Source organism: Sander vitreus, chromosome 8 (assembly GCF_031162955.1).
Source record: "Sander vitreus isolate 19-12246 chromosome 8, sanVit1, whole genome shotgun sequence".
Taxonomy (NCBI): Eukaryota; Metazoa; Chordata; class Actinopteri; order Perciformes; family Percidae; genus Sander; species Sander vitreus.
This window is the reverse complement of record NC_135862.1, coordinates 24,739,000-24,757,290: the sequence shown is the minus strand read 5'-3', so window position 1 is coordinate 24,757,290 and position 18,291 is coordinate 24,739,000. Positions and strand designations below refer to the sequence as shown.

The following is an 18,291-nucleotide window of genomic DNA, read 5'->3' as shown; positions in this document are numbered from 1 at the left end:
CAGATCAACATTCATATCTCAAGAGCTGCAGATGCAGCCTGGTCATGGCTTGCTGACGTGCTGCCATCTAGTGTTAGTTAGTAGCATGAGCAACACAAAAGTAAAACGTCCCCATCTTCTTTAATGGCTAGACAACAAATTGGATATTAATATGAAAAATGCAATATTGTCATTTAAAGGGGAACTCTGCCAATTTTACAAATACAGGTCACTTTATCAGTCACGGTACGGTTTATCACACCCTGGGCTCAGAAACTACAAGTTTGGGGCCATAACCAGTTAGGAAGGATCTAGCATAATACGCTCCTGGTTGCATTATGGGATACGTAGGATTCAGTCCTTTTAGAGCTTGCTGCTTGATACATACTAGTAACTAAAAGTCAGGATATCACAGCCTCTGCTGCATCTCATGAAAATCCCCCAACTTTATTGAAGAATGCTACGATGAGCAATAATCCATGGTTTAAAAGGTGCAGTAGGTAAGACTTATAAAACCAACTTTCTTGTCATATTTGCTGAAACTGACCCTATGTTCGAGTAGAACTACATGAAGCAGGTAATTAAAAAAAAAAATCCGGCTCTTCTGGCACCACCTACAGCCTGTAGTGCGATTTGCAAAAAGTGAGAAGTTGTCGATGTTCACATTTTTTGGCTAAGTCCTGGATCTTCACAATCCTACCTACAGCACCTTTAACACTAAACAGGTATGGCTGGGAGAAAACCAAAAAAAACCCAAAAATGCACAATTTTCAAGGAGAATCTTTAATGATAAAAAAGCATGAGTAGTGTTAGAAACATTAACTCACAAGTCAGCATAGACAATGTGTTTTTTTCTTTCTTTGTTTCAAAAAACAAGCTAATGGGATGTAAGTTTGTTTTTGGTATGAAATTCAAACATGAATGTATGAATGAACAACCTGCTGGGATGGATTTTGTATGATTGGCAGCTCAGCAGTGTTGTGTCGTGATCTTAAGGCCACTGGGAGGAATTACGAGGTCAGCGCAGACGTGTAGACTACACACAGACACACATTCGAACACACGCACGTCCCAACAATTCCAATCAAATGTCTTTTAAGGACACGTAGTCACTGAAGGGGAAGCTACTACACAAAACAACATACATCAATTGAAGTAATTCTCATTATTTTACATTTCCTTTCATTTGCAGCATTTTCCTGGATCTATCACCTTTAAATTATGTTTTTACTGATACAAATGACTCGAACGAAGCATCCCTTTTAAACAACAAATTTCACCAGGATCCGTCAAGGATTTCAGAAATAGTTTGACTACAATTTGTTTTCTCTAAAGTAAAATGTGAAATGTCTTGATTTGAACTTTAAACCAACTGTTAGGTAGTGCGGTATTTGGTAAAAAAACAACTTATGTGTACCACTGAAGTGAAACTGAAATTGGACTAAGTAACTCACGAAAAGCAACCCATCATTCCTTGATAACTTAGTTACGTATCAAAGAATATTATTACCTGACTTACAGCAGCTGAGCTAACCATCCTCAGCACTGTAGGACATGCTGAAAAGGTCTGCTACTAACGTCAGGAAGCAAGCTACTAGAAATTCAAAACATGGCCACTTGCACGTTTAAGAGAATTGGGAACTGGATTCCCAGGCATTCATAAAGCCTTGTGATCAAAGAGTTCTCCCAGTTGAGATCAAGATTAAAAAGAGACATGTAAGTTTGTTGTGGTCCCACGCTGCACAGCCATCTCTTTGTCTCCTACAGTGCGGTCTCTTTGGACTCTGGCACGACTGGTTTAAAGGTCAAGATCTCTGTGAAGGTGTGACCTATAGACAGAAGCAAAGAAGAGATCATTAAAACATAACATCTCTTATCAGGCAGAGTTCGATCCCTTTGTGTGTGGAGTTTGCATGTTCTCCCCGTGTTTGCGTGGGTTTCCTCTGGTTTCCTCCCACCATAAAGACATGCATTCTAGGTAACTAGGACTACAGTTGACTGGCTAACACTGGCGCATTTACAGAAATGTTGATTAATGTGCATTGTCTTTATAAATAAATCTTCAATCTGAATATCTTCTTCCTCTTTTCCATTTCACCCTTCATTTTTTTCCGCTTCCTTGCACCACAATCAATCTAACAGCTCCTCCTTACGTTTCCACTGGTCCAGGGTCTTGTCTGTGTTGTCTAGAGAGTGGTCGTACAGCTGTGCTTCCGTCTCCTCCTCTGGCTCTCTGAACTCAGTGAAGTAAGGCAGCATAAGAGCATCTGCAGCGGTTACTCTGCTCTCTGGATCCAGCAATAGCATGCGCTCCAGCACAGACACGGCTGAGAACAAAAATGGAAACAGTAAGTCATATCACAGCTTGACTGTCAGACTGAAATTGGATCAAAATAAAATGCTGAGCACATCCTACCTTGTGGATTAGTTGTGGAAAACACCTTCTTAAGGTCTTTCTTTTCCACTTTTGGAAGGCTTTTGATGTAGCCTTTGGCCTAAGAGAAGAAATGAATGCATTTGATGCAGCACAACCCCACTGATTTTGCCCAATTGTGTTTCCAATTCCTAAAATTTTGAGGATTTGGGCGCACGATTGGGTGCTACAACAAAATCAGGCAGTGTATCTTTAAGTTCCTGTATGTGCTGCATGTTGTGAACTCACATCCTCAGATTGTAGTTTTGATACAAATTCCCGAGTTGGTGTTCCTGTGAGCTTCATGATCTCAGTCAGCTGATCGAGGTCTGAGGAACAGGGGTCAAGGGTCAAATGTGATCAGTCAGGATAATTCTTTCAAATAATTTAAGAGGTCAAAATGTGAATTTTTACATTGATCCTGCAAAACAAATATTCCTCAATGTAACTTGTCAGCGGAAACGTTTCAGTGAGGTAAAAGGATACGGTCTCTGCCTTTAAAAAGAGGATTTCCTTGCAGCATCTCTGCCATGATGCAGCCCACAGACCAAATGTCCACTGAGAAAGAAACAGAAAGCAGCACATTTCAGACTTTCTGTTAGCATCCCGGGGTTTTTGCAAAACATTGTGGGCCAGTGATCAGCAGCAAAAGATGCACGCATTCCCTTACAAAGCACCTGCAATATAAGGTGAAGTGTTAAGAGATCACCACCTAGTGGGAAATATGTATTATTACCATCTGATTTAAACGAACAAAGCTGTTTTTTTTTAACACCACATCCTACCAATTTGACACAAAAATGTATTAGGAGTACATTTAGTTTTTAGCTGCTTTCTAGACACTATTCATAATCATCAGTGTTGGGAAGGTTACTTTGGAAATGTAATAGGTTACCGATTACAAGTTACCCAATACAAAATGTAATAGTAGTGTAACTATTTCAATGACTTTTTCAAAGTAATGTAACTTATTGTCATTACTTTTATAAATGTCTAATAAACGTTTTCAAATGTTAACCATTTTCAAATGTTTAAGGGTTAGAACACTGCGACTTCTCCTGCAACGTTCTAAAACGATTTTGTCTCGTCTGGAATCTTTGGTCTGAACTGGGCATTATAGAAAATGATTAGATGTAACCCCCAATGTAATCATGAACATTTTCATACATAACTGTAATTTAATTACATATTTTTTTCCCCAGTAACTGTAACGGATTAGTTTTTTAGTTTAGTATAGTAACTTCCTTTTGTAATTAAATTCTGTAACATGTAACTATTTACTCCCCAACACTACAAGAGGAATAAATACTAATGCCTCGACTGACTGTAGCTTCAACAGACCAGAATGCACTGCAACCACAAGACATGTTCGAAAAAAACAAAGTGACAAGCCTCTGCCTGTTCACTAGAGGTTGTAAAGGTCATTCTCGGAATTTCAGTAAATCACGAGCAGAAGCAGAAGCCCTGAGCACTGACACAACTATGCTGCATCGTAACATAACATGAGGATTCAGTACTAACGGAGGAGCACTGAACAGGACACGTTGGTGAAAGGTGACAGTGTGTGTTTTTTTCTTTAATTAGCTCTTCATTACCCGTCTGAGTGTAGTGCATCCAGCTCAGGATCACCTCAGGGGCTCTGTACCAGCGAGTCACCACATACCCCGTCATCTCGCTGTCTGCCTGCCGCGCCAAACCAAAGTCCAGGATCTGACAGAACATGACATGAAACAGTTAGACACAGCAGCATTTGCATTTTTACCCATAATGAGGTTACAGGTCTGGCAACAAGATGTTAGGGACTTGTTTGAAAAATGTTCAAAGACATTGTTCATTATCTATATTATTCCTCTCTTCCTTAGGTGAGATTCCTTCTGTAAGCCCCTAGGGGGTTTTCTTAATCACACCTGCACAATCTTTGTTTTTTATTAGTTCATTTTCTTGTGTTACTGTTGTCTTGATTTTATTGTGCAAAATAAACAAATTCACACAATTCTGACTAATGCACTACTTTTATAGTTACAGATTGTCCCTTTTCAGAGGTGGAAGAAGTATCCAGATCCTTTACTTACGTAAAAGCACTAATACCACACTGTAAAACTACTCTGTTAAGCATTGAAAATGTTACTTAAGTAAAAGTATGTAAGTATGATCAGAGAAATGTACTTAAAGTATTTAAAGTAAAAGTATTCCATGCATAAAAATCCTCACATTTTAGAAACTGGAAACGATTACAAAAAGTCCTGTCAATCCACTCAGTGTTTAATCGGCTAATCATTTCAGCTGGACTTGTAGGCCTGTATATTGTTGGGTAGTTTGATTTATAATAAAACATCTTATTTAATAAACATGTGTTTTGTGTGCAAAACTCATAACTTATAAAGTCACTAGTAACCAAAGCTGTCAGATGAATGTAGTGGAGTAAAAAGTACAATATTTCTCTCTGAAATGTAGAGGAGTAGAAGTAGAAAGTGGCTGTAAATGTACTTAGTTACATTACACAGCTGTCCGTTTTAAACTTTAACTCCATAAACAGAAACATCATAAAATGAAGACGCATGATAGGTTTTGTGTAGGTAAAGTGTACCTTGAGCTCACAGTCTTGGTTGATGGCGAGATTTCCTGGTTTGAGATCCTAAAAAAATGTGTCATAATAGTGTAATAAAATGGGCAGGGTAGAAGTTTGTGCAGGAAACACCAACTCCTTTTAAAACTAGATAACAATGTGTGAACACAATCTTATCTTATCTCACATGTACTGTATGGTGGAAATATTACCGTATATAGATATATATATATATATATAAAAAGACAACTTACCCTGTGGATTATACCAGCAGAATGAATATACTGCAATAAAAGAAGATAACAGGGATTTAATCAACAAAACAAATAAACTAGGCATGGGCTCGTCACCGGTTTCAAGGTATAGCGCGGTTTCAAAGTCGCGGTTTCCAAACCACTAAACTTTTCCGTCATACTGTTCCTGCGGTTTGAGCTGAGTTATCAAAGACAGAAAGTGCAGATTAGAAATCTGTCTCCCTGCCAGTGTGCAGTGTGTTTAAAATAAAATACATTGTGTTCAATGGACATTTCAAAATAATACATTTTAAAGCTATAATAGCAATACCGCAATACCGTGAAACCGTGATCTTTTTGCTAAAATAAACTCAAGTAGTAAAGAGATTGAAAAATTGTCCACAATGTACGAACAAAGTAGAGCTCGCCACCTTAAGCCCTTTGAGCATCTGATAAACCAAATACTGAATTTTCTCCTCTGACAGCCTCTGCATCTTCATCAGCTTCCCCAGATCTGTCCCCATGAACGGCATCACCAGATAACTTGGAGGAAGAAGGGAAAAATTATGAGTGGGATACTTCCAAACAGGATGCCACTTTGAAATAATTTGGCCAAAAGCTTACAAGTCATGGAATCTGTCCAGAGAGAGGTCAGCAGTAAACACATCGTATAGGCCAATCACCTGCACCAGACAGAAATATACGATACATTACACTTTTGGTTCACAAGTGCTGCATGTTCTAATTCCACTGGTGTAAAAAGAAATAGTCCTGCAGCCCTGAGGCCTACTACTGATAATGCTGACGCTCACATTTTCATGTTTCATGTGTTTGAGAAGCCTCAGCTCCCTGTAGGCTCGCTTGGCGAAGAGCTCCGACTGGAAAGGTCTGTACAGCTTCTTGATTGCCACTTTGGTTCCTGTTCTGGAGTCCACTGCTGAGCTGAGGGTGAGAGATGAAATATGTAATATTTATCCACAGAACATCAGCTGGTGTGAAACATGAACAATATGGGGAAATCATGAACCAATCTAGGAACTTCACTTCACTTCACTGTGATCAGGGGAAAGAAAATGAAATCCCTCCCATCCTCTGATCTCAGTGACTGAAGAGCTGTCATTCTTATATTCTGATCGGGACTGTTTACTATTAGGTTCACAGGTCGGTGTAATATGTGGCAGCACTGATCTGGTTGTAATCTGGGCCACCTAGGGCTAATCTTAGGGTCTCTTGCCACACACACACACACACACACACACACACGCACACGCACACGCACACGCACACACACGCACACACACACACACACACACACACACACACACACACAGAGAGAGACCCCTGCCTATCCATTTCCCTCATTTATATAGCTGTAGCAGGCGGTCCCATCTCCAGCTTGAATCCGACCCCGATTTCTCAGAGTTGATCATGTGTTATTAAGTTGCATTGATTCGGTTAGGGCAGTGTAGTACCCGCCCACCTACACAGTTAATCATTGATAACAAATGGGCCGCATCATGCTGCGAGACGCACAGAAGTAGCTCTTTATTGTTGTTTATTGTACCCGTATCGGTAAACTTGGGTGAGCGCACCGAGGCTGTTTCACCCAGAATAAACCAGGCATGCTTTTCATAATTCAATAACCCTGGAGGTTGCTAAAGACGACAGGGTGGCTGCGGTGAGGCGAAGGTATCGGTGCAAGTGTCTCCATCATATCAGGAAGTGAAGCAGCATGTGTTCAGCGGAGCGCAGATACTTTTTTTCTTTTGTTTGACTGTGGCACAGTGCGGCTGCTGCCTGTATGGCACCATCTGTTCCATCGCTTCCTTTGTTACCGTGCTCCCCAGAAACACACACACACACACACACACCCGCAGTACGATCAGTTATAGCGTCTCCCAGTTTCGCAGAATTGACTTACCATACCGTCCCGTACGCCCCGGTCCCCACCTGCTTCAGGTCACGGTACCGCTCCGGTACTTCCCATGAGGTTTTGTTGACTTCCTGGCGGTAATAGCCGGGTCTGACTCGCTTAGACATCCTATTCTATTAAAAAAATCCAAATAAAACTCTATGGGAGGTTCTTCTTTGGTTGTTTTGTCTCATCCGTCGCTACACACCCATTGTCCCAGATCCTACCTATGCACTATAGCCTCGATCATTGCGCAGCTCTGCGTGTCAGGCGCACCCTGAGGTCACCCAAAGCCACTCCCGAGTCCTGAAGGGAGCCTACAATTAAAGGTGAAAAGGAGAACGGAATGTGAGTAATACGAGACTGGGCTAACAACATTACTTTGAAATGCGTTGTGCGCACAATTTGGAAAAGTTGTCAATATGCGCTGTCCTTTAAATTGCAGCGTTAACCTAAATGTTCCTCAGTGCTTTGAGCATGAGTAAGGTAAGGGAATGTTTGAGACGTGCTGGGACGTGAACATTATACTGACGCCCTGGGTTGTAGACACACAACTACTGGGTTACAGAAATACTAGACTGTGCAATGCATGCGTCCATGAAACAGAACAAGGAAGCAGCAGTGTTGTGTCAGCTCGGTCTTTATGATATTTACACAAAGTGTTTAAAGATTAGTCTATTATGGGAGTAATCTAATGGCAACAATTAAAACTGTTATGCAAAGAGAAATGTGGAGGTTAGTTCAGTTCATGACATGAAAAGGCAGCTATGATAGGTAGTTATCTGGCACAAAATAAAGAGGACACATTGTGTATTGACTGCTCAGTTTATTAGGATATATTAAGGCTATAGCTGAGGAAGATATCAACTATGTGTTTACAGGAAGATATCAACTATGTGTTTCATATTTAGTGAGGGAAAATAAAACTAACACAATCAAATGTCATGGTCCATGTTTGTCACTTTGTGTGTGTGAAAGTTTAACGGCCTAATTTTGACAACAAATCTGAATGCATCTGCCAAACCGACAGATTGATTCTGGTTAAAACAAATTCATGAATGGTGGTGAATGTTTGTTTTTTTTTCTTGCTTGATAGCATCACATTTGTGGCACAATCTACAATAAACTTCCCTTTAGAAGTTTGCATGGTCACAACCCGACAAAAATAGTTAAACACAACATGCAGTTCCCATTTTTCATTTGCTCAACTCTGGATCAACTGTCGTTTCACTCCGATGCTTGCATGCTTTTGTTAACATGTTAGGTAACAAAAGGGGTAAGTTATGTTTGTGGCTCTGAGCCTATGAAGTGATGCTATGACACAGACAAAAGGCAATGTTTCCTATTACAGGAGAATATATTGTGCGTGTTTATGTACTGCGGCTTATTGGATCAAGTGCCCTCTCTCTCACACACACACACACACACACACACACACACACACACACACACACACACACACACACACACACACACACACACACACACACACACACACACACACACACACACACACACACACACACACACACACACACACACACGTTGAGGTGACACCTTACAGTTTGTCAGAGTCAGACAGGTCACTGTAGGACTGGTTGTCTGAGTCGTCATTAATAGCTAGCCAAACACCAGGCAGGCAGGGAATGAGCTGAGGGCCTTCTTTGTAAAGTCATTTGGATAGTCTTTTGTTATGTGCCAGTTATCTTTTTTTTTTATGCCTCTTTCATTCAAGGGCCTCCACAAAAATTCCACCTTAAAAATATCAATCAAATTCCTCATATTAAGTCACTTCTGATGTTAAAGCACACTGTAACATAACGTTTTCAGCAGAAATGTCAAACAATGGAAGATAATAATCACTTCAAAGCCATTCCCTGGCACATTTCAGATACGGTAAAAAGATTTTCACCTGACATAACATCATATTTGTATCTGTATGCATTGGTACCACTAAACTCAACTCGCTCCCTGTCTGCCTTGTATCAGCTAGGTAGCCTATGGGGTGTCGTGCCTCATGCTAACTTCCCTGACGCTGCCTGCCAAAGTAATAGAGAGGTGTACAGTGAGTGGAAGAGACATAGAAGGTACACAAATATGAACTAAAAGACCAGTGAACTCTCTTATCATTTTTGGCAGGAAAGCAAACAATCAAGGAAGTTATTATGAAGATCATGTGACGCAGATTTCATGGGCCCAAGCTGGGGGCTTGCTGTCATAGGGAACAGGATTTCTGGCTGTGGATGCAGACTCTTGCAGTTGCTCCTCTCCTTCATCCCTCTCTCCCCGTTCGGTGGCCGGGCCTCCGCCCACCCATGCAGGAAGCTCCAGACCTGGCTGCGAAGAGAAGGGCTTCTCCAGAACCTTGAGGACTCGCTGGACCTGCAGCACAGAGGGGAAGTGAGAGCTGGTAAACAAAGTGAAAGCGGAAAAACTGAAGTGGAAGTGGAACTTAAGTGCCTTGTAATCTTTGTATAATTACTTTGAAATCACTCTGAATGCAAGCATTGAGTTTTGTTTGCTTACATTTTGATTATTTTTCCAACTCGGGTGCACAACTAAAACAAAGCTGTGATAAATTGACATTCAGGTGTACGAAAGTGTTAAGTCCTGACCTCAGAGAAATCTCCATTCTCAGCAGCCTCAATTGCATTCTGGGCAATGTAGTTCCTGAGCACCACACGAGGGTTGGTGCTGTCCATCACCGTCACCCTCTCCTCCTGCACGGCCTGCACGTCGCTCTGGCCTTCCATCTCCCGAGCCAGACGCTTCCTGCCACAGTGGTAACACAAAAACGCTCAGTCGGAGAGCGGAGCAATGTCAGACTCAACACCCCCATTTCCTCTTCCTTCTCTCTGTCCATCCCCTTCATCAGTCACACTTCCACCCATTACCATCCACCCACAAATCTCTTATCCGGTCCATGCAGTTCCTCCACCCTCTGCACTTGTTTCACATGCCAGCTGTTTTTCTTACCCATCATTTCCTTAACATATCTCTCTCTATCCGCCCATTACTTTTTTCCCCCCCTAAAGGCCCAGGCACAGAGCCGACGGCCAAACGTCGGCAGAAAAGGCAGTTGGGCTGATCAGTCTCCCCAAATTGGTCAAAAAAATGCCTCAGAACACACCAAAGAGACGAGACGTAATACGTCTCCATAACAGCAGACGGGGCTAATCTGTATTTTCGGCCAAAAATGAAAACCGGCAGCTGATTGGACGAACTCGTCACGTGGGTCTTGTTTCTCCAGAAATTCAAAGACAGACTGTCATGGCGGCTTGTTCAGAATACGATCTCATATTGTACTAAAATAGTTCACCGAAACGTGTTTCTGAAAACATTTTAAGCGAGAAATAGGCCATGCAGTTGCTGAATCCGTCTTCATTTCAGATCGACAAAGGTCAGTTTAAAAGATTTTCATCAGATTTTGAGAGACTCTAGTCACGCTCATTCCGCTCCCCGTTTCCTGGTTAGCACTCCACCAATCAGATGGGTCATTTGAGTCCGACTGCATGTCAAATCGGCCAAAATGAAGGACGGCGGCCCCTCGGACGGACGACGGCACGGAACACACCGAACAGACTCGAGTCACTGACCTCGCCAGACTGTCCAACGGCCGATTATCGGCTCTGTGTGTCCGGGCCTTAAGTCTCACCTATAGCGTGTGATCCAGCGGCTCCACTCCTCCGCCTGTTGGGTTTTCAGCTCTTCCTGGCTGGTCTCCATCAGGTCTTTCAGTTTGCTGAGTCTCTCTAACTGCCTTGCAATTGTCGTCCGGTCTGAGATCATCTGGAACAGCGCTGGGTTGCTCTGAGCCATAGAGAGCAGCATCGCCAGCTCACTGTCAACAGCAGACAGAAAACACACTGTCATCTTTTTTTTTGGCATGTTGGATAAAGCAGTCCAGGTTTTAACTGTTGTTATATACATTAGGGGGAATCTGAGGTAACAAGATGAACAAAACAAAAACATGACTAGTAGATTCTGTTCCACTGGCTACAATTTGACTTGCACAAAACAAAGATAAAGTTGTGTTACTCTCATTTCTCTAATCTGATGTTTACCTAATACAATGTTCCCTCTATGGTTTCCAAAAAAAGACCAGACATAATTAGCATCCTTCCACATGGTATTGTTGTACACAACAGTATTTTCTCTGGCACTGTTGCAGTTGCAAAACCATGACCATAGCAGTTTCTTTGATATTACAAATTGACTGTTGCAGATACAAATGAATGCTTATGTTGCTCCGTGTCAAAATAAAATTATACATACACACACACACATATATATATATATATATTTTAGAACGTCAAACGATTAATTTTTTTTAATCGCTGAATGTCTATAGTTAATCGCGATTAATTGCATATTTTATCACGATTAAAATTCTATTATTTTGCATTTCAGAACAGTTTTTAAGTACATAATAACAATCAAAAGCAATTTTTACCAGTGTATCTTGATTGGGAATCAAATGAGTGCAAAGAAAGTTACTTTATGAACTTGATTTTAAGATTTGTAATTGTTTATTTACTGTAAACAAAAGAAGAATGTGTCCGTGTTAACGCAGCCCACCTCCACTCTTACCCGGCGACAGAGAAACAGGCTGGATAGTCCTGTACACTGTTGTTTCCACAACAACAAAAACACAGCAGTTTCTGAACTCGCGTTGGGAGTTTCGTTGAAGTTGGATGTAGTCCAGTTTGTTGTCTAATGAGTGGATACTTGCATGCAGGATTGATGGAACAGGTGGCCGGCTAGCGTTAGCTTTCCACCTAGCTAGGTTATACTCCAGCCCCCGTTCGCGTTTCACCGCTGAGGACGTCCCCCCCGTGATTGCCCGCTACGGCTGCTGCCCGCTATGGCCGCCGCCGCCCGCTCCGGCCACCGCTGCTGCCCGCTGGTCAAACTAACCTGTACGGCGGGCTACAGCAACCTCTTATTTCCGAACATTCACCTCTCCCCCGCCCCCCGAGGGCCGGTGGTCTAGCATCACGTTAACTGTACTACTATGCTTAGCTCGTAGGTGGTAGCTCAAGCTTGACGTGCTTCGGTGATATTTTAATTCGGCTTTACACAATGTGCATATGGCTTTCGACTTGTGTACGAGCCGTCAGGGAGTTTTGGAAAATAAAAAGCGCCATTCAGGATTTCATTGCTGCTGTCTTTCTCCATCATGCCTGCAGCAGCAGAATGTGTTACGAGGAAATGGCAGCTTGATGATAAGTGTAAGTTATGTTTGTGGCTCAAAATAGTAGCCTGTTAGGCACAACGCAAAGCCGAGTGACGTGTAAAATAAGTTAAGAAATGCCGGCATGCGATTACATTTTTTTTTAATCGCATCGCGATTAACGCGTTAACGCTGACAGCCCTAATATATATACTAGGGCTGTCAGTTAACGCAAACCCATTTTAACAGCATAAATTTTTTTATCGCGAGATTAACGTTCTTTTTGGCATAGCAAACTTTGTAGTTTTTTTCACATGCTGTTGCAACAACTAGTAACGTTAGAAAAACTACAACACCACACCGGATCTAGCTAGCCCGGAAACAAAAAAACAGGCACACACTTGTTTGGGCTTGCGAGCCGGCCAAAGAGTAGTAGCCTAACGTCACGTTTTGAGTGGATGGCGAGCGCCAGACGCCGAAATGGATGCCAATAAGATTCTGAATGGAAAGTTTACTTTTAAAAAGTTGCCAAATGGTTCCATTGACAAGACCAAAGTGATCTGTGTGTTTTGTCGTTGTGAACTGAGCTATCATCGCAGCACGTCCAGTCTGAAATACCACTTGATGGCCAAGCACACAGCTGATGCCAATTCTCCGCCCCCTCGTCAAAGCCGTTACATTGTGTGAGAGATTATTTGCTCCAAGTGGGAATGTTAGTGTGAAACTGAACACTACAGTATGCCAATGTTGTTTTCAATAAAAAAAACAAAGCAAGCCGAGCCACTTTTCCATGCTGATAAGAGCATTAAAATGAGAAAAACAATGGGACAAAAAGAAATCCAGGGACATTTAGAATAGATAAAAATGTGCGATTAATTGTGAGTTAACTATGACATTAATGCGATTTGACAGCACTTCTAACCACCATTGGACTGTAAAATGAAGGAGGGAGACAAGAATGCGCTGCCTGGATCATTAATTGGAACACTTACTTATAAAAATCTTCTTCCTGAATAGGGTTGGGTACCGAAATCCGGTGCTAATACGGCACAGGTGCAACGCGGATTTCAGCGCCTCATTTCGGTGCCACTGATATGTCTGTGCTTCTCTCGGATGCTCTTAAACAGACGTTACAGGCAACAGAAACATCGCTGCACGTGATGCTAGTTAACACTTCACTCGACAGCAGCTAACGTTAGCCTACCGCTAGCTAGTAGCTGGATTAAACACGGTTACAATGCTGACAGCTAACGCTAAACGGTGTAAAGTGTGACTGTGTTTTACTGTAGAGGATTCAACACCGGGATGTAACAAGCTGCAGCTGCCGTTGTCGGAAAAACACAGACGGTGCGTTTAATGAAACTGGTAAACTACAGCCTCGTGGTGCATTCAAAGTTGTTGTTGTTAAAGGCCCTTTTCCCATTTGGTGGTTGTTTTTGTCATTCAACAGCAATTTACTACTGAAATAAGTTGTATTATAGCTATTACATTATTATTAAATCATTTAATTTTGACCATATGGCCTTAGCAATAAACAAGCCCTTATTTAATGTTGCAGACTGTTGTTTAGTACCCTTCTTTTTTTTTTCTTTTCTTTCTTAAAAAGTATCGGTTAAGGCACCGGGCAAAAATTATGTATGCGATTAATAATCGATTGACAGCCCTTATATATATATATATATATATAAGAATTTATATTATTAAAATTAATAATTTAATAACTAACCTGGAGGCTGCAATGTGCATCACACCAAACAAAAGTTTGGGACAGTTGGAACATTTAACTAATCATTTTGCTTTTCTTATAATTTTACGTCAAAGAGGCAAAAAAAAAAAGTGTAGTCCTAAGGGTGGTGCTAAAAGACAGGCCATGAGCACATAACATGTTCTGGGGAGCGTCAATGTGCTCAATTATATAATGGCAATCTTACTTCTTTTCTTCATCAAGGTCCAGGGTGTCACCAGAAATATTCTGATTCATCTAGTGGCAACCATGAATATCCACAGCAAAATATGATTTAGGTTTCTGCTGCATTAACCATTTTCTTCCCAAACACTCACCATAAAAAAAAACAGAACTGGCTTTCATTTACATTTCCTTTCTGTGATGGTATGAAATACACAAAACGCAATGGGTTTGTGAAATATGCAGCATGCATGGCTAGCTCACCGTGGATCCATAGTGGGTTTGTTGGCAGCCTTGAGCTCCTCTGAGGAGGCACACTGCTCCAGCAGGAGGTCTGTGGCTTTCTTGACAAGCTCCTCTTCTCCCTCACTTTCTCCCTCAGTGGGACAGGAAATCTGACTCAAGCTACGGAAGGTGTTGGTGAAGTCAGCACCTGCAGCAGGGGAACAGAAAAGGTTAGCAGCATCGTGGCTGGTATTTACTGGTACAAGGTTGGTGCTGTGTGTGTGTGTGTGTGTGTGTGTGTGTCAAAATGTGGCAGGAACTACCACAGAGGTTTTGAGCACTTTTCGCATGGTCTGGTCTGCGGCTAGATTTTGTCACCGTGATAGCGTCGCAAGCGTGCAACATACAGACAGTAAACTTTACAGGTGTGCAGTTGACATTAAAAGGGAGGCCACGTTTGAAAAATGGGTGTGGTCCAAGCAAGGGAGTCAGAAGTAGGGGGGTAGAAAGTAGGGAAGGAGCCCCCTCAATATATGACCCTGGCCTGATTTGGCATTGCAGCTGGTGTGATCCTATCGCAAGATGGTCTCTAGTTATTTAAATATGTTTTGTGTTTTATATGCGGTACTGTATGTATGGATTGCACCCTCAAACTCTTTGCCTCTCACTAGATTAAATGCTCTCTCATCAGACTCTAATCCTAGGCAATATATCCTGCTCCCCCACCTGTGTTGTGCATGGTCTGCAGCAGCTCCGTGATCAGGATCTCGTCCTCGGGCTCGTCCTTCTTCAATAGGCCCAGCTTCTTCCTCATGTTCTCTAGGTAGAAGCCGTTATACAGGTCCAGGTACTCGTCCATAACGGCCTCAGCCCGGTCGGGGGGCAGCTCTGGAGCAAGAGCCTCCGCCAGCTTCACCAGGTTCCACCTGCAGATAGCTGGCTGGGCCTGGTAGGAGTACCGGCCGGAGTTGTCGGAGGCATTGCAAATGAAATCTGGGTCAAACCTGAGAGGGATGAGGAAAGTTGATTTTCTATCATCTGATGAGTGATGGAGACTTCAAACCAACAACAACAGATGTATTATGATTACTGTTTCACTATCATTGCAACAGACTCCTGTACGATGATGATGCTGCAGTAGGGCTGCTCAATTATGAAAAAAAATCATAATCACGATTATTTTGGTCAACATTGAAATCCCGATTACACATTGCATGTTGCGTTTATTGAACTTGAAAAAAAAGTCAAACAGATCAACAGTGAAAACCCCTAGAGCTGTGAAATTTCCCTTAATACTTTTGCCGTTTGAACATTTACACAAAACAAATTCAGAACACAAGATAAAATAAGAGTTTAGCTGCTAAACTTAATGGGCAAAATAATCGTTTTTCTCTGTTTTTGTGATCGTTAGGAGCCAAAATCATAATCGCGATTACAATTTTGATTAATTGCACAGTCCTATGCTGCAGCAAAAGAAAGCTCTTTTGACTCAAATATTAAATAACCATAAACCATACAGGACCAACAGAATGACTGTAGGATCAAATCAGACCAACTGGCCAAAAACACTCTGCAAATGTCTAACCTGTCCATAAAGCCGTATGGACCATAGTCCAGCGTGAGTCCCAGGATGCTCATGTTGTCTGTGTTCAGGACTCCGTGGCAGAAACCTACACACTGCCACAGAGCCACTAGTCGAGCCGTGCGGAGCATCACCTACAAACAGGGAGAAGACAGTAATCTAACATTAGAGGGTTGTACTGTATTTCCAAAAATATCTGCAATTTCTTACTAATTAGATGAGGAAAATGTCAAAAGTATCTATCCAGAGTTTAATGCCTAATCTCATATTGAGCATGTCACAGTGACTCAGCACAAGTCCCTGAACCATCCACAGCAGCTTAACAGGATAAGAGGATCCAAATGTTCTTGGCTTCAAACTGCAAGGTCAGGTCTTGAATTGGCTACTTACTTCGAGTAAACCTTGGAAAACATATTAGCCCTATATTCATTACTCAAGTGCAATTTCACTGGCCCAAATTTGTATGTGTACATTTGCATGGCAGAGAGTGTGCCCTGACCTCTTTGAAGAAAGCCACGTTCCTCTCCACCCTATCTGGGTGATTCTGCTGGATCTCAGGGTAAAACATCTCAATGACATAATCCATCATCTGACCTCGGATCTCATCACGTCCGTAGCTGGGACCCTGGCGGCCTGTGTGCTCGTCGGCGCGCTTGAAGATCTCAAAGGATCCAAACCTGCTCAGAGAGCACAGAACTAAGACAAACAACTCTTGCGTTTGCGTCTCGAGAAGCTCAGACGTCCACCATAGATGGACGGGGGGGGGGAGACAACAACGTGTGCACTGACTCACCTGAGGAAGGTGGGAGCAATTCGGACGACCACAGAGCACCTCTCATGGCGAGGGTTCCCGCTGTAGTACACATCTCGTACTACCCTGCTGTCCGAGGTCACCACGGAGCCTGCTCTGGTGGTGGGAACACCCAGGAAGAACATCACCTCGCTGCACAGGAACTCTCTTATACTGGAGCGCAGGACCTTGCGCCCATCAGCTGTTCTATGGAGGACAGACTAGATAGATCGTCACAAAGAAAAAAGGTACATTTCTCTGATTATCCAGATAGTTATTCTGGACAACCCACATCTAAACTGTGTCAAAGTGTAACAGTCCCTCTACTCATCTGACACTCTTCAACCACATCTGCTCTTTTAAATGATCTGTATAGCTTACGTGGTGGGAAAAAGGCAAATAATAGATCAGCTAGAACAGCTAGAACAGACTGGTAAGTTCAGAAAAGTACATCGCCTTTACTGTAATGCAGCCTGTAAAACCAGTAAAAGACAACACTTATGTCATATCACGATATCCAAAATCTAAGACGATATCTAGTCCGATATCACGATATTGATATAATATCAATATATTGCCCAGCCCTAGTCACATCTGTTTTGTTTTTCATACAAAGAGTTTAGGCAAAATAATATTGCTAACACACAAACTGACTCAAAAAAAAAACAACCCCCGGTACCTGGAAAAAGGAGTCAATCCAGCTCCTTTCACCTGAATCTCCCACCGGCCGCTCGGGTTTTCCCGCAGCAGTTTGGGATCTTGACCGGGTGGCACCTTCACCTCCCCCAAGTAGCAGGCTGCCCCGTCGCCCAGCTGCCCGGCGAACTGGCCGAACTGGTGGCCGCAGTAGCAGTGAGCTGCGGGCTCGGATCCGGGCATGACTTTGGATCCGCTAAGGTACTCTGGCCCGAGCGGATCGTTCATGACTTCCTCTCCGTTGAGCCCCAGCAGCGCCAGGGCTTCGTGTGACACAGCCACGAACCGGGGCTTGGTCAGCGGCTGCGGCTTCACCAGAGAGAAACACGCTCCTTTCACCTGTCGCACCCCCGGCTCCTCGGACGAGTCCAGGGGAAGTTTCTTGAGGGCGACGTTGTCGAAGTCGAGCCGCTCCAGCGGGGAACGACTCATCGCCAGACCCATGTCAGCCATCCCGACCGTACCGAGGAGTCTGTATGCGGACACACAGGGGATAAAGATGCGTGACTGTCCCAGCCGAGGTCCTAAATAAGCCATCCAAACAAGGCCATCGATAGAATGTAGTCACTAGTCATGCTTTCATAATCCTGCAAACTACAGCGGATGTTTGCGAGACAGACTGTGTTACATCATTAATTGTCCGGAAACACGCAGTAAAGTAGGAACTATTTCGGCAGAAACTAAAATCAATGTCAAAGTAATTTAACAAGAGTGAGATAATAACTTTATCGTCATTATATGAATCCAAAATATGCAGCTAAAGTTACATACATTATTTTAATAAAACAAAATGACCGGAGTCTAATCCATAGGAAA

The 18,291-nt window shown here is 42.7% G+C and overlaps 2 protein-coding genes across 2 annotated transcripts; both read right to left on the bottom strand.

The window, feature by feature from the left end:
* Nucleotides 1–741: 741 nt before the first annotated feature.
* Nucleotides 742–7,575, bottom strand: mapk12a (mitogen-activated protein kinase 12a). The gene is made up of 12 exons (XM_078257609.1): nucleotides 7,113–7,575; nucleotides 6,004–6,133; nucleotides 5,816–5,874; nucleotides 5,623–5,734; nucleotides 5,213–5,242; nucleotides 4,980–5,027; nucleotides 3,988–4,102; nucleotides 2,879–2,950; nucleotides 2,642–2,721; nucleotides 2,396–2,474; nucleotides 2,133–2,306; nucleotides 742–1,808 (listed from the first exon to the last, which is right to left on the bottom strand). The coding sequence occupies exons 1-12, from the start codon at nucleotides 7,229–7,231 to the stop codon at nucleotides 1,741–1,743; spliced, it is 1,086 nt and encodes a 361-aa protein (XP_078113735.1). The 5' UTR covers nucleotides 7,232–7,575; the 3' UTR covers nucleotides 742–1,740.
* A 334-nt stretch (nucleotides 7,576–7,909) lies between these two features.
* selenoo1 (selenoprotein O1) lies at nucleotides 7,910–18,112 on the bottom strand. Its single transcript, XM_078257606.1, has 9 exons — nucleotides 17,459–18,112; nucleotides 16,783–16,986; nucleotides 16,489–16,666; nucleotides 15,993–16,123; nucleotides 15,134–15,411; nucleotides 14,447–14,615; nucleotides 10,759–10,944; nucleotides 9,719–9,875; nucleotides 7,910–9,485 (listed from the first exon to the last, which is right to left on the bottom strand). Exons 1-9 carry the CDS (start codon nucleotides 18,010–18,012, stop codon nucleotides 9,267–9,269), a joined length of 2,076 nt encoding a protein of 691 aa, XP_078113732.1. The 5' UTR covers nucleotides 18,013–18,112; the 3' UTR covers nucleotides 7,910–9,266.
* Between the last annotated feature and the right edge of the window lie 179 nt (nucleotides 18,113–18,291).